The 16,763-nt window shown below is 41.2% G+C and overlaps 1 protein-coding gene across 2 annotated transcripts in view; it reads right to left on the minus strand.

Annotated features, from left to right (window-relative positions):
* The window catches only part of syngap1b (synaptic Ras GTPase activating protein 1b), a 92,638-nt gene that overhangs the window by 54,244 nt on the left and 21,631 nt on the right, over positions 1-16,763 (minus strand). For both annotated transcript variants that reach the window (XM_087778983.1, XM_087778984.1), the window contains exon 2: positions 4,359-4,594. In XM_087778983.1, coding sequence (XP_087635109.1) covers positions 4,359-4,594 — 236 coding nt within the window. The remainder of the gene's footprint in view (positions 1-4,358; positions 4,595-16,763) is intronic.

Below are 16,763 nucleotides of genomic sequence, written 5' to 3' on the forward strand. Positions count from 1 at the left end.
CTTTTACAAACCGATGTTTTGTACAGCACCTGGCTGACTCACCTCTGGGGATAATCCACCTTTGACCCCTTGTTCCTTCTACACTCACTCTTACCTCCCTACAAATCCAGCACCACCTTGCCACATTGACTCGTGTTCGCACCTGGACCCGTCGGCCAACATGCACCTGTTAGCAGGGACTTGTTGTTCATCAAACACCTTTCTATAAGACCGCTCTGATGTTCTTCGTCCTCCCCGAACCATGTTTTTTTAATGTGACTCCCTCTCCATTGAGGTACGTCGCGGTTATTCTACTTTTAATTTTAAAAACAGGAAACTGGAATCGACAAACAGTAACCAAATGAAAAAAATGAACTTTCAATGAAGTTAGGATGAACGTGTATTTGTTGACAAACAACGACCATCTCAAGGTGTTTGGTGTAGTATATATTTCGCAACTTGACCCGGAAGTGATCACAGTGTATATCTGTAGTTTTGTTTGGTACTACATGGTGTTGAATCCACTGTTTCCATATTGTAACGCAACACATTTAATGTGTCGCTTCTCATCATACATCGTAAGTAAGTTAGCTTTATTTGTAATAAATAGATACAAATAACAAAACTTTACAATGTCCAGACAACAAAGTGATAAACAAAACAGCCCTAAAAAAGTCAAGGGAAAGCCTGCACAAATAAGAATGTCTTAAGATGTTTCTTAAAGGAGTCAGTAGATCCATCAAGCGCAAAGAAAGAGGAAGATCGTTCCAAAGCTTAGGAGCAACAGCCTGAAAGGATTTCTCTCCTCTGGTCCTGAACCGTGTGCGAGGAACCATCAGTAGATTCTGATCCACAGACCTAAGAGCCCGAGCTGGGGTATAAGGCTGGATCAGATCAGTGATGTCAGGAGGAGCCTGACCATGAATAGCTCTGAAAGTAAGAACCAGAATTTTAAAATTGATCCTGAAAGAAACTGGCAGCCAGTGAAGAGTTTTAAGGATTGGGAAAATGTGAGTTCTTCTACTTGAGCAGGTCATAATTCTTGCTGCAGAGTTTTTTATTAACTGCAAGAGGACAGCTCCTTCTTGTCAAAACCCGAAAATAAACTGTTACGATAGTCCAGTTGTGACACCATTTTCTGAGTTGGTGCTCGGTGTGAACTTCTGAATCAGTACAAAAGGCCAGGAGGTCCACTCAGGGTGGCTGTAGATGCAGAGCACACAACATCTTCCTAAGTGTTTGTGCCCCAGTGAGACGCAGCTGGCAAAGGACAATCCTTCTTACCCGACAGACAAATGGCAGGGAAAGCTTTTAAGGTCATGGAGATCTGGCAGTAGCTTTAGGAGAGTTGGCAGGAGACAAATTAGCCCCTTTTCCTGCAGGCGCCTCAGAGGAATTGGAGGAAAACTGTACACTCTCAGGAGGGGACATTAATCAGACCTCTGGGTAACTGCTGTTTAAACTCCGAGTCCATCGGCGTGACCTTTCAACAGGTTTTAACTTCCATGAAATTGTTTTTCACAAAAACAATTTTCAGTCACCTTTTTTCTTTGCTACAACAATCAACGCTCTTCCTTCGTCTGTGCGAGCCAGTGTCCACCTACATTCATTACATAATTAATCCCCTCACGCCCACACAGCAGCCACCTGAGTGTGCGAGGCAGGGTCATCCACTGTTATTCGCTCGCTGCTGGCTGCACATTCTCAGACTCTCAAGTGAGCGAGAAGGACAATATGAAGCTGAAGGTGTTTCGGTTTTTGTCACATTTCACACGAGCCACTGCAGCCCCATCCTACACCCCCCCCCCCCCCCACCCCCGTACCCTCACCACATAAGATGATCTTGCGTAACTCGAGCACAGTCAGGAGCATGACTCCGGGGGGAGAGGGCACTGGTGCGTGTGCTCGGCTTATGAACCTCTGTCACCTCAAATTAAAGTGAAAAGAGAGGATGAGGGAGCGAGGGGGCTTTCGCCGGCACTCTACCTCCCCCTGAAGGACGAATGAGGGCAGAGCACGTGTGGGCCTGTAATGTTCAACAATAAATCGTATATATTTAAAAACGTTTAGAATAAAAAAAAAATTAAACTTATAAGATAAATATGAATATAAAGATAAATATAAATATTATAATCAACACATTCTATTGATATCTATCTATTTAAATTCAGTATTTCAATTATTTTTTAAGTGTTACAGTGATCTAAATATCTTATCTCTCACTCAAAATCACCATATCATCAGCAAACGTATTACAATCCAGTGTTAGTTGTCTACTGCATACAAACATTTTAAATAAATCCATAAATAATAATTGGAAATTTGTTGTTTAAAGCAACAAAAGAATTAGGCCAAATGCTCTTTAATGACAAAGTTATAAAGTTAGTGACAAAATCAAAATATATTTCTAAAGTAATTTTATAATTGAACATTCTAAATATAATATTAATAAGTCTTATATATATAATCAAACAGCATGGGCATAAATGAATAATGATCATAATACTATAAATGCCTTGAAGCGAACACATTAACATAAACAATAAATACAATAAAATATAACATAAAGTCTTAGGAGTAACAATTGTACTTCTATAGTATACTATAACACACCTTTGAACTAAAACTTTAAAAGCTTCAGTATTAAAGATAAAAATGATTTTGCTTTTATTCTGTTGGCTTATCTTTTATTTTGAAAGGTGAATTTCTGAAAGCACATCATTCATATGTCAAACTGAACTAATACTTTCTTTGTGCTGTATAATATGTTTGTCACATTATTAATAAGTATAGTCAATCCAGTCGATTTCTTTTTCTTAATCTCCAATGCGATGGAGTCTGCTCAATGACAGGACTTGAAACCTGCACAACCCTAACCAGTGTCCCTGTCCGTCTTTGTTTGGACACATTTGTCAGTTTCAGGAAGTTAAGGAGAACGTCGATAGACTTTACTACTTGTAGCATAAGTGCTGAACGTCAAAGGGAACATTCACACCACAAGCCGAGAGTTGCTTTCGTTAACACGGACAGACATCTTAACTGCCCTGAAGAGCTCGTCTTCCCGGGAGGACGAACCCTGTCGGCTCCATCAGAACCGACATCTGAACCGAGTCCAGTCGTCACCTCGCAAACGGATGGCATCGGTTGATCGACCCTGACGGAGGAGAGGAAGATGAGACGAAAGAGAAACAGGAAGGAACAGATGGTGAGCGGAGGAACGCCGTCAGTGAGATTGATGGAGGGCATGAATGCATAATACATCCACAATATCTCGCCTGCGTGACATTAACACTCACAATATGGAGCTAAGAAACAAGATGTCAGCAGTAAAAGATTCCCAAAGACAAGAATGGCGAGATGCCGTGTGTCTGGAAAGGCTTGTGACTAGCGTAGGAAAGAGCAGCTGAACCTTCTCATGAGGTTTTTGCGATGTGTAGGACGGCACAGCTTTTTATCTGAAGCAAGTTCCTGACGCTACAGCGACTGTCAGTCAGCGACAAGCCTGAATAATTTACACTCTCGTCGTCGTGGTGACGCCGTCTCTGCATTGGCGACGCTCCGCAGCTGACGCCTCGCTGGCACGATTACCGGCCAAGAGCCTCGGACTAATTGGACCGGGCTCTCCGGTCAGTCCTTTCAGGCCAGAGCGGGCATCCCAGGGTGCGCTCTGTTAATGTGAGTGATGACGCGGTGAAACACAATTGGCAGCCATGACCGCCGCACACACGCTTTGAACGGCCTTGACGGATCTCTTGCTTTATCACGCTCTGAGCTTCTCTCAACAAGGAAGTGAAAATAAAAAAAGTGGTGACACACTTGAATCACGCAACACGGAATAGACATTTGTGGAATATTGTGATTTGAATTTGTTCTTTTGGATACTTGCGTGATAGAGACGTGTAGATTTTGGAAACAGTGCCCCCACCTGGTCATCCAGGTAAGTTATTTTTATGTCAGTAAAGTTAACCATTGGTTAGTGCATTCTTTTTTTTTAATATTAAAGTTTATTAAACTGTTGAAGGCAAAAACACACGTGCGCCTACACAAAATCAAGCACGACACATATCTATGACTGTAATTTAAAATGGAAGACAGGAAGATGATCTTACACCTGTGAGACACATTTTAGAGAAGGGGTTATTAAAGCTTTGTCTGTGGCTAAATGTTAGACCTGTGGAAGATTAATGTCCTAAGATGTTACAAGGATCTGACCCTGCACACACCCACTAGACAGGAAGAACTCTTTGTAAAGTGGACATTTTCCTTACAAGGTTGATGGACTTAAACCCTTCACTGGTGTGAAGTTTATTTTAAAACCCTTTGAACAATGGATCTTGTTTAAGAGTGAATTAGACTTGAAAAGTGCGAGTGTCGTGTACCTCCTCCTGGTCCAACATGTAGAGATGTTTTCCGGCGCTCACACGGTGACGGGGGTTCCAGTGGTCGTGGACGGGGCGGTCGTAGATGGAGCGCTCGTGCAGGGGGCGGCTGAAGGCGGGGCGGTCGTGCGAGGGGCGCTCATAGGCGGGGCGGTCGTAGGAGGGAGCGTGGAAGGATGGGACGTGGGAGCGGTGATGGTGATGATGGTAGGAGGGTGGAGCGACACACCTTGCATCTGGGCGAGAAGAGGGAGGGAAAAGGGGGATTAAGGAGAAGGTCAGTAGTAGCACAAGTCCTGCATTAAAAGTGTGTTTATGAGGTTTTATAGTCGTGGTGACCAGCAGTGGGGATATCAAACCAATGACCACCTTTCAATGGTGACTCAGCTCGTCTGGTTTTTGTAAACGATGCTGTTGAAGTCAGACATGTTTTTGTTTTTTAAACCAAAGTATAATTAATGATGTAAACAGAGTTTAACTCATGAATTAAACAATTAGAAATTCTCTCCACAACATGATGTCAAACAATGAATGTGCGGACACAAACTTTTTAGTCAACTGGGGAACATTCTGTACTGGTTATAATCGTGGATAGTGAATATGCCAATCAAACTCAACTGTCATTTGGATCACAAAATGTAGCCTAGTCACAACGTTTTTAAGATCATCTACCCCACATTTTTAGGTAAACTACTTCAAACTTAGGTTGCCTAGAGTCGCTCAGGCTGTCGACCAGGTTTAACCTCAGGGTACACAAACATCAGGAGAAGCTTATAAATACCTAATTTAGCAACAGGAAGTTATAGATGTATAGATAGATAAACTTTATTATTCCCGCTGGAGATCTCCTCCGGGAAATTGTTTATTAAGCTAGTCATGGGGAAACACAAATAAAAATAAAGCAGTGGTGGAGTGTGTAGAAATGACGACGCAAAAATTGTGATGCAGAGTCGGAGTCGGTCCCGGGGCCTATTTTAAGACAAGGTCAAACACAAAAAGGGGAAAAGAAGAAAGGAGAAAGATTTTGAGTCAGTCTGAGCCGTCTTGTCCTCAGGCTCTACAAAACCAGGCCCAACAGATGAATTTTCACGACTTCACACAGCAGACGCAGCGCGAGAATGTGTGTCATGTGATAGTGTGTTCACAAACTACAATAATGGATCCAAGACATGGCCGCCGGTCAGCAGCGCCGGTCACCACTGACCCCTCCACCTCCTTTCCCCCTGGAGAGTGTTTGAAGCAGGAAATAGACCGTGTGGGTGTTACATCCACGCCCGGAGCTCCGTTCTCGTGTCTGCGAGCCAGAGTCAGTCACCTGAGGGCCCATGTGCAACACGACAGCGTGTCATAACCCATTACTTCACTGCTTCACTACTTCTGCAACCCCCCCCCCTGCGCCGTCGCTACTCTCTCCAGCAGGGACGGCAAAACTGGCAATCATCTAATTACAGCAAAATAACAACTGGCTCCAGCTTTCAGGTCCTTTTTGAATTATGAATCAAGTTGCTGAAATATAGATAAGCCACTGCGGACTCAAGCGGACGTTCAGAGGCTGGATTAAACTAGCCATATGTTATGTGTCCACCAGGACTCCAGTCCCCAAATCCTCGACAGCAGACGCTTAATCTGGCACTTTATTTGAGCTTTTCGGAGCGTTCACAATTCTATATTTATCATTAATATTTCACACGGAGTCTGGACCTGAAGTCTGGACCTGGAGTCTGGACCTGGAGTCTGGACCTGGAGTCTTGACCTGGAGTCTGGACCTGAAGTCTGGACCTGGAGTCTGGACCTGGAGTCTTGACCTGGAGTCTGGACCTGAAGTCTGGACCTGGAGTCTGGACCTTGGGTCTGAACCTGGAGTCTGGACCTTGAGTCTTGACCTTGGGTCTGAACCTGGAGTCAGGACTTGGAGTATGGACATTGGGTCTGAACCTGGAGTCTGGACCTGGATTCTGGACCTTGGGTCTTGACCTTGGGTCTGAACCTGGAGTCAGGACCTGGAGTCTGGACCTTGGGTCTGAACCTGGAGTCTGGACCTTGAGTCTTGACCTTGGGTCCCACACAACTCAGTGAATTCCTCCGGAGAGACTTGATTACTCCCTAAAAAATTCATTTCATCCTGCAAAAAATCTATTTTGACTGATTCACTAACTCGATCACGAACATTGATGCTGAATCACAAACACAAAGACCACGATCACTCAAGGACCAGAACACACACACTAGACAGAAAGGAAGGTAAGATGCAGACATGACTGGCTCAGACTGTTGACCGGATTCTTTGGAAAAGGTTTGATACTCGAACAAGGATAGTGAAATCAGGATAGAAAAGTAAAGATGACCTTAAAAAGACAAAAAGCAAACTGTGTCTTGCACAGGGCGTTAATCCAGGGCAGACTTTGGTTGGATTAGAGGGTTGGCGCTCTTTTGCTGCGGTGCTGAATACATTAAGAGTTATGATTGACACGATGTTTCATGTTGGGTCAAGAATAAGTCCCACATAGAAATAGACTGAACATTTCCAACAAAATTTGAATATTCATTTCAATGTTTAAATATCAGATACAAAATTATTATTTTAGATACTTTTAAAAGCATTCTTGGTCTCAGTTGACTCACAATATTATTAATAACTTATGTATTTATTTACATATTTGTACTTTAAGTCAGTGAGTGATCTGTTACTTTGCTGTACACCCAGTTATTAGGTACCCCAACACTTTTTTGCCCCTTTGATTTGCGCCACTATTTAACATTTAGACATTATTGGGCGTATATAATGTGCTTTTTATTGCTGTATTATAATTATGGTTTCATGTTGAACAGTCATGACTCATGTAGTACAACTCTCTAGCTGTTATAACGATGCTCTTCACTACTTATGCGACCGGCTCAGAGGGTCTTGGGTGTCATGTGACTACCATATTGAGTTTATATGAAAAGCTGAGAAGCTTTTTGAAGATACCAAAATAAAATTAGAAACTAACACATCTTCATCAAATGTGCATAACAATGAAGAGAAAAAGGTGAGGGTTCCCGCCATATTGTGGTTACATTGTTCTGACACAATGTTGATGACGATAACAACAAAAGTCAAGTTCAGATCAGATAAATGTAAAATATTATACAAAATTATCCAAACTATAAGTGTTTTGCTATTTCATGCCAAACAGTCATTTATTTCTATTACAAAATGGTGGAGGTCGCAGCTTCAACGAGTTTCTGTAGGATAAAACAAGTCAAGAGTCAAGATTGTCAGACGTATGCAACCACAATTAATGGATCCTCTGAAGGATCTGATAGAAAAAGATACGTTCCAAATCTTTCTTGGATTTTTTTCCATTCTTCCACATTAGATGAAGAATTCTGACTCTCCAACCTTAAACTACTTGAGACCCCCCACCAGATCGACCTAGTTTTTTACATTAACATCTGAGACGGCAGGAAGTCGTTTTGTAGCTGGAAACCAGTCTCTTTTTTATTCTAAGCACTAGAATCCTCAACCTTTGTTGCACCCCTTAGGTTTAATGTAGGCATTATTTTTAAGGACTGACCTTAAGATTTTGAGGCTTTTCTTACGGCTCTAGCTAACTTTGAAGCTTTTGAGTCTCGGGTGATTGAGACGAGCTCCTTGACGTCTAGAGTTTTCACAGAAACTTTTGCTTTTAAGGGTTTTTTGTGTATTCCTGGGATTCATTTGGGTGGTTGAGGACAATTGCAATTTACTAGGCTTTTTCTGCGATTTCAGGATTATTTAACCCTAATGATACGTAATGAGAGAATACTGGAACAATAAGATCATTTGTTAGAGAAGCCACACAAGTGATGGAGGAAACTCTCATCCTAAACTCCAGACCGCCACCAACAACGATCACATCTGCATGGAACTCCACAACTGTTGACTGACGCTGCTGACAAACAAACAAATAAGCAGTAAATCAGAGTTCCGATGTAAAATATTCCTTCCCCCCTAGACTTAAGATTATTATTCGTCCCAGACGAGTGTGATGTGGTAAAAGTGTGTGAGGGTAGTTGTTGTTTTTACAATATTTACTGACATCCGTTCCCTTAGAAAAAAAAAAACCTCCCCTCAGCGCTGGGATCCAAACTTTGCAGCAGCGTAAGAAGAAAAGTTGTGGCAGAGATTCCGGCGGAGGGAACATGAGTCATCGGCAGCGGCTGTGGTTCTGTCTCCGAGCCCCCGGGGGGGCGAGTGTTAGGGGCCGCCGAGCAAACTGGACAGAATTACAATGAGCAGGAGAGCTGTTGTTCTACAGTCGTCTGTCAATTAGTGAGTCAACACTGCTGTCGTCATTTGTTTGCTAATCCACTATTGTGTTCTTCAATTACTCACATGGTTTTTCAGATCAGAACATCAAAAATATTTTTCTTACTTCGGTTCAAGTGATCCATGACATGTGATCTGTGTTTGTGTGTTCATTTAGTGTTGTGTGCTTTATTAAATACTACATAATTGTGTTTACAGGTTGTTATTTTGTATAACTAGTTGTGTTTAATAATTTACACTCAGGAGTGAGAACATTTTGGCTAAGATTGTTTATTTCATGTTCAGTATTATTTTTGTGTTATTATTTGTTGTGATGTATTTGTGCGTTTTGTAATTTTCTCATGATTTTGTGTACATAATCTAATATGAGTCATGAATCATGAGCTATGGAATATTTCTTTATGTTCACAAATGTCTTTTGTTGTTCCAGTTAAGACAATAATGTTTATTATCTTACTGTTGTGTCAATGTTATCACTTGTGTGTGTCGTGACTTGTGTTGTGTCGTGACATGTCAAATTTTGTTCTGATGTTCGGTCACACTACTAACTTTTTTCATCTTTATTGTGTTGTGGGGGGCCAGAGCCTATCCCAGCTTCTTCGGGCAAGCATTTAAACACACACATCTACACACACACACACACACACACACACACACACACACACACACACACACACACCCTCCCAAACAACCTGAGTATGTTTTTGGACGGTGGGAGGAAACTGAATGTCCATTAAACAGAGAACACAATACAAACTCCACATTGTGTGCCCGCCTTCTAACCAGTTGTGTTAAATAGATTGTTGGGTTCAATTGTTTATTGTGTATATAACAGGTTTTTTGTGTTAAACGATAACAATATTTGTTAGTTAACTGTGTTTACTAAGTGATGTCGGTTGATTTGTTTTTAGCGATAAACTCTAATTAGCGTCAAAGATGTTATTGTGGTCGACTTGTATTAGCGTTAAATGAGTGTCGTGAGCCGTCTTGTCCTTGTGAGCCATTTGTTGTGTTGTGAAAAAAGCTTATTGTCAAGATAGGACTGTCTGTTGTGTTAATCATGAAATGAAATGAAGGTGTGAGACTTCCAAATGAGCAACGCTCTCTTAAATCCGGTTGTCGAAGTGACTCTCACTTTCAGCCCAGAGGAGTCTTAACGTGACGCCTGGGAAGAAGAAGAAAAAAACGCTGATCCGGCTATTTTCTCCCTTTCTCTGCTGCAGCTCTCTCTCTCCGTGCAAGCTTTTTTTTTCCACGTTCCTCCGAGCTCAGCAGTTTACAAAGAAGAAGGCCCTGACAGGACGAGCCGTCAACATCGTCATGACGGCCAAGCGACAGATGTGATTTAAACACAGCTCCAAATAAGACCTGCAGTAATGGCAGACCATGTAAGGCCCATCGTGTCATATCTTACGACTGCGCTGGAGAGCATCACGGCCTGGAACTGACGCTGACCTCAGGTGGACGGGTGAGAGAATGCACTCAGAGGGAAGAGGCGATGCTGCTGGTCACAAGGTCTCATCCTTTAAATAAGATCTGCCACCAGTTGAGTTGAAACAATTTAAATATGTAAAAGTTCAACAAAGACAAGACTAAAGAGTCTGTACTTTGGTTATGACGGTTACTTTCCTTAAACAAGGAAACTTATACCTTCTCAACCATCATTAATCCTTCTTATTATTAATTATTCGTCTTTTTCTAAATTGACTCATTACATGATTTCATTTGGTATTTGTTACAAGTGTTGTATTAAGGTATTCATTATTATTATATATATGCATCTTTGTATATCATTCATCTCATTCAGTAATGCATTTCTACATGCTGCTTTTTAAATAGAAAAAAATATTTGTTATATTTTAATATCAAAATAAAGTTTACCACAACATACAATAAAATATATACTTCATTAAATATTGTTTTGATTGTTTAAGCGCTTTGTGACCCTGGTCTGGAAAAGCGCTATACAAATAAAAAATACTTACTTACTTACAAACACATATTTTCATATTTGCTTTCCTTGATTTTTTCCGTCCTCTTAATCCTTACATTTTTATTTTGTGTATATTAAAATAATTCTCATTATAATTTTTATTATTAAAATAATGATTTCAATAAATTGGAACGTATTTATCTGTTAATCTAAAATGTTTAAAGGTAACATTTATTGTTACGTAACAAATCATTGTAAGATCAAATGATGTTGTACTGTATTTAATAATGAATAACAATATTTTTAGATGATATTTGAACATTATTCAGAGAGTTGAGGTCGATGTCTGTCTCTGTACAAACTTTTGTTTGACCTGCTCAGCGTTAAATTGTGAGAGGAAGTAGTGATGTACGATGAGCAAAAATGAACTCTGGAAAACAAGCGTGTCTGCTCACAGAAGACTTCACTCGCAACATGTGAGGAGGTCGGATCAGCTTTTCCTGATCAATATCAGCTACACAGACAATACCTCAAAGGGCACACGAGCTACAAAAAAACTCATTATCCCGCCTGGGAAACTGCTGCCGGGTCCAATCCCACCATCTTCCGCTCACACGGTTCAGAGTTCAGCAACACTTTGGTGATTTCTAAGACGACATCACCACAAGAACAGAGCTGTGGCGCAAGTCGCACCGGGACCGGACCTCATGCCTTAACTAGGCAGTGAGTCAATACATGTCTAAACTTGAAGCTGACCGAGGCGGAGGTTAGAATGACACTGAATTAATGCTGTCAGGTGCCGGAGGCAACACTAGCAGGCCGGGCATGGAAGATACAAATGTAAATAGATTTGGGAGTCCGACACACATTTAAGCAGTTTTGTTTACTTTCTCACATACTGATGTGGATTTTTAAGATATATAGTCAAACATTCTCCAGGAAATGAAAAATCTTGACCGACAAAGTAGCTTTGTTTGCGTCATTAAGACCTCAATGTTTTTATTCACCATCTTTGTCATGTGACAGCTGCAGGTCCAACTATGTAGAAAACTCGCCGTCCCGAGTGATAGTTGTGCGTCTATGAATACATGGAGAAGGTCGGGGTTGAGGTGAATTTCTGTGTGTGTTGCAAAGAGAGAGAGAAAGAGGAGTGTATTCTCACCTATCAGATCATTCACCCAGCCCTCGCTCAGTACCGCCCGGGTTCCCCATCGCTCACCCACAGCGTCCACGCGGCGTCACTGTTGCTGCACCGCTAATGCCGTGAATCCGCCCACAACTCCACCACACAGGAAACAAGGTTACTGCCCAAGAGATGTCACTTCCGAAACACCCACTCCCGCTCGCTCGCACTCGCTCGCTCCCTCACGCCCCCAGCCTATTGCCATGGCAACCAAGAAAAGAATAGAATATAAGTGAGTGTTACAGAGGGGATCACAGAGACGGCGGTGGAAGGAGAGAAGGGGAAGAGAGAAGTGGTTAAACGCTGATGAAGAGGAGAGAATGTTAATGGACAGAAAAGAGGAGAGCGGGAGGATGTGAGTGGGCGGGGAGAGGATGAATGACAGAGAGGAGGATGAGAGCGGAGGCATGCGGTGGGCTGTGATCGGGAAAGAGAGGTGCAGAGGATGTGGTGGGAAAGAAAAGAGAAATGAAGTGATGAGAGACAGAGAGCGGGAAACAGGAAAAGAAGGAAGGAGGACACTTTTTTTGGGAACAGGGAGCCCACATCTTGTTCCCATAGCAACACAGCCATCCATGAAAAACTGACTCGTACCTCCCTCTCACTCTCTTACACTCTCTCACCATCCCTCCCCCTCTTCTTTTCCATTTCTAACTATATATATACGCGCAGACACACACCGAGAGCGTAAGTTGGCATCGAGCGTCGTTCCGGGAGCCGTGCAACGCTGCCTAACGCAGCACCGTGTGCTGCTGCACCAGCACTCCGGCTAAACTCCCACGATGTCATCCGCATATATGGAAGTGCATCACACGCTACCGTGGCGAAGTGGTCATAATACACGTCGATTGGCTCTTTGAAATAAACAAGTCTTCCAGCCATGTGAGTCCCACAACTCTTCCAAATTTAGCACAGATAAATGGACTGAAGTGTGTGGGATTTGTTTGCACTGGGCTAAATCATATTAAATAGTTTGTTGCAGAAAATTATTATTTAAGAGGTCCCTTCTTAGGCTTCTGCTCTTCATTTACTTAAACCTGGCTTGGTATTCAAATATTTCTTTCAGATCACTCTGATGCATAATGGGACTAATTGCTTCATTCAATTGCGAAAAAAAAAAAATTGCTATTGCAAAAAATAGCTTCATATATCAGGGGGCCCTCTGGTGGACATAAACATCACCACATATACAAATATTAATACAATATAAAACAGCTTTGCTCAATGGATCCATCCTGAACTACCATTTGATTTCTTAGATAAATTCCATTATGTTAAAACAATATATACATTAGCCTATCATTCATCCATCACTTGGAAAACAACTAACAAGCTAGATAGTATTAGCTCCCATTTCCCCCTTGTTTTTACCTCTTTACATGGTCCACTTCTCAACTCATTTGTAAACTCAAACTTTCAGTTTGAGAGAGAAAAAAGGATCACTTCCATATGGAATGGGAGGAAAACATATTCACGATGACTTTTTCAAAGTAAACTCAGGGAACCACAAATTGTAATTGTGTCGCGTTGGCTGATCCATCGGTGCAAGGAACATCAACATACAATATTCAAATGGTTTGAAAGCGAATCAATTGGGCTGTGTCAGGGAAGTTTCTTCAGTTCCTAATCAGCTGGGGTTAGGAAATGAAACCCTACACAGTCCAGTTGACTCGCTTCACAGAAATTAACATACATTGTACATATAAGAAAATTGTCAATTTATCTATAAGTAAATATATGCTTTCAATTTTTATAGTTGGTAGATTGTTTTGATTTGCTCATTTATTAGTGGCTTGCATACTGAAAAAGTCGGATCTGGTCTACAGCATATTTTCAAGGAAAGTCTCTATACTGGTATACAATTTATACCCAAAAACAGTATTCATTTTCATGATGGTATTCACTTTTATATACTGCTACGTCGGTGAATATAGCATGACATTTCAGTGAATTGCACTGAGAGGACATGTTTTAACAGAGACCCATTTCACTGCTGTACACAACCACACTGTGAGTGTTTAGTCGAGCAGGTAAAAAAAAAGATAGCACACATTGATTAGGAAGTTATATCATATGAAGAGGAGTCATGTAAGTGGTTTTAAGGTTCATTGAGGGGCAGCTAGCAATGAGAACACAAGGGATTTGCTTCACCATCTGAGCCGAAGCACAGTTGTAAATAGGATAGACCTTTCACAACTATTGTAATAACTGAACAATGATAATAATTTGATACTAATGATACTTATAATAATTGATACTAATTGAACACAGCTGAATTCAATGAATCTGGTTGTTGCTAAATGTTTTATTTTTATGTTTTTTTTTCTAGTTTTCAAGTATAATTATGTTTAGTGTCATAAATATTATTATTATTATCATTCCAATTCTAAGTAATTTACAACAGCAATGTGAGAATACAAGATTGATTCAAACATTTTTAAATAGACAATTAAAGAAAATCACGTGAAAAACCTGCCAAATATGAAGTAATATAATCTTGCCGTACTGCCAGGCCTATAGGATCAATGATTCTTGTCAAGTTATTTCAGCTGTAAACACCCATCTACGGTGACATTTGACATTTAGTGAAGGCATGGTAAAAGATCTACTCCTCCAGGATTGTTTTCATTGCATTTCCATCTAGCAGGAGACCCTTGGGCAGACCAAAGGCACATTGGCCCCTCTTGTTGTGTTTTTCCAGAATAGCAAAAGGGCAAGAAACGATTGAATGATCTTAACGAATCACCACTGGCGGAGAAAGAAGAACAAAAGAAAAATGATGCGACTAATTATTTTTCTTTTGTTTTAAGCTCCCTGCTTTACCTTCAAATTAGGGAGCTACTTTACATTTGGTTAAGCGATCTCGCAAGAATCATGTCGACGAATAATTGCGCTGAATAACCTTCTAATGTATGAGAGATCAAATAAACATGCTTTATTTGGGGTAGAGAACAGCAGATTCAGGATCAACCCATGGCAACAAGTTGGGTTAATGGGAAATATGTAAATGAGTTGTATTTAATCATTGGAAAGATTAGCGAGACCGAGACTTCCCAGGGCGAGCTAGGAAAAGCCTGTCAGCCCTGACTTTAAAAGATTCACAATATGTTGAAAGAAGCGGGGGGGAATCAATGTGGCCATCATCTCACCATGATTCCAGATAAATTCCAAGTTTCTGCACCAGCTCCTGGCAGCTCGGATCCCCCTCTCCATCCCTTCTATTTGTACTCCCTCCTTCAGCCCATCTGTCCCTCAGCTCGAACCCCTGCTTGTCATTCTTATCTTACCCAACTCGCTTTTTGATCTACGTTCCCCCACAGTACCACACGCTGTCACTGCTCCATCCTGTCATTGTCCTTTGTCCAAGAATATAAACTACTATCATCCACACCTCGTCTCTTACTTTGGTCTATTTTTACGTGCTTCAGATTCCCAGTCATCTCTAAGATCTGAAGTGTTTCTTTTTCCCCTTCTTGATCTTGTGACAGCAGACAAACTCTTCTTGGCTGCAGTAAAGTGCAACACATGTAGGGACAAACACACTTCTAACAATAGCTACACAATAAACAATGCGCTAGGCACCATCTGTTTTACTTAGTTGTGGTGTGTGGTCTTCTCTGTTAAAGAAAACTGTCAGTATCTAATTTTTTGGATTCATTTTCCCTTAATACACATGCATGAACTGGGACTTGTCTCTGGACCATTATGCCTGTGAGTTTTTGGAGGACAACTTGCGCCAAGAAATGACCAACCTCTATATCCATGGAAACTCATGAAACTCAAATGAGTTTCCAAAAGACCAACAACCTCTTCATAGAATTTACATTCCTAGCACACGTCTTCCACACTTAAAGTGAAAGTTCACCCAAAATTCAAACTTCACTCAATTTCTACTCACTCTCATGTTGAGTAATGGTTGGGATTCTTTCCAGAGTAACCTCGTCCTTTTTAGAGTTATAGACAGAAACGTATGGTCATGTTAATGTAGTGACTGGAGATGATGGTCTTCGTCTTCATCTTCCTTCAAAAAGTCGCTTAAAAACATCTAAATACCTCTGTGGTACTCGTCTTTAATGTCCATCTTGTGTTGAAGCCCTGACATGAGGAATCGTTCCGGAAATAAAATTGAATAAGTCTAATACATTTTAATTTTAATAACAAGCAGTTCAGACAGGAAGTACTCCGGGCATATATGGAGAGAACTCCCAGTGTTGACAGAAGACTGTATGTGCTCTAGAAGTTCTCGTGATATTTAACAGGAGTATACGGTTGACAGTGTCAATGTGACAATATGTTTTGTCAAGTGTCAAAACTGATAAGACAACTTTGTATTTGGTCTGATAGTTGACTTCTAGTTACATCATTTCCTGCATCATGTGCCCAGATGATTGGCCAAACTATCACAACCCCACTGTAATGCTGAACTAAATGTGGGCAGATTTGATTCCAGAGCCAAAGCCTGTTTTGTTTGTATTTACATCTCAGATCTTTGAGAAAAATGTACAGTCTCTGTCAATCACAACCAGTTAATGCCACTGATTGCAGGGAGTCCAGGGTAGTTGCATCAAAGAAGACTTTGAACAGACCAATTACTAAGACGAAAGTTCCTGAAATGAAGTGAGTCATAGTGAAGGTAAGAAAAAATGAACCCCCCTTATTACCGGTAAATTTCTACCATTACCAAAAAAGCAGCAAAAAGTTATTTTCTCTGTCAGGACCCTCAGTCATCCAAGAAAGACCCAAAATAGAAAAAAAAAAGACTACTCCTCCACATAAAGATGTGGTTTCTTGCATCTTGTTCAGCGACCCTCTAACACATGGTCCGCAGCCTGGTGCTGGTTCGTGGCCCAGTGGACGAGACCTCTCATGCACGGTTCAGGTTGCCAGTTCCTCACACAGCACACTAAGATGAAACACATTCACACCTACACACAATTTGGACACTAGCCTTACTAGCCACAGGCTGCAAACCCAAACCACCACTCTCGCAACTCCATA

This window comes from Callionymus lyra, chromosome 17 (genome assembly GCF_982586985.1).
Source record: "Callionymus lyra chromosome 17, fCalLyr1.hap1.1, whole genome shotgun sequence".
Taxonomy (NCBI): Eukaryota; Metazoa; Chordata; class Actinopteri; order Syngnathiformes; family Callionymidae; genus Callionymus; species Callionymus lyra.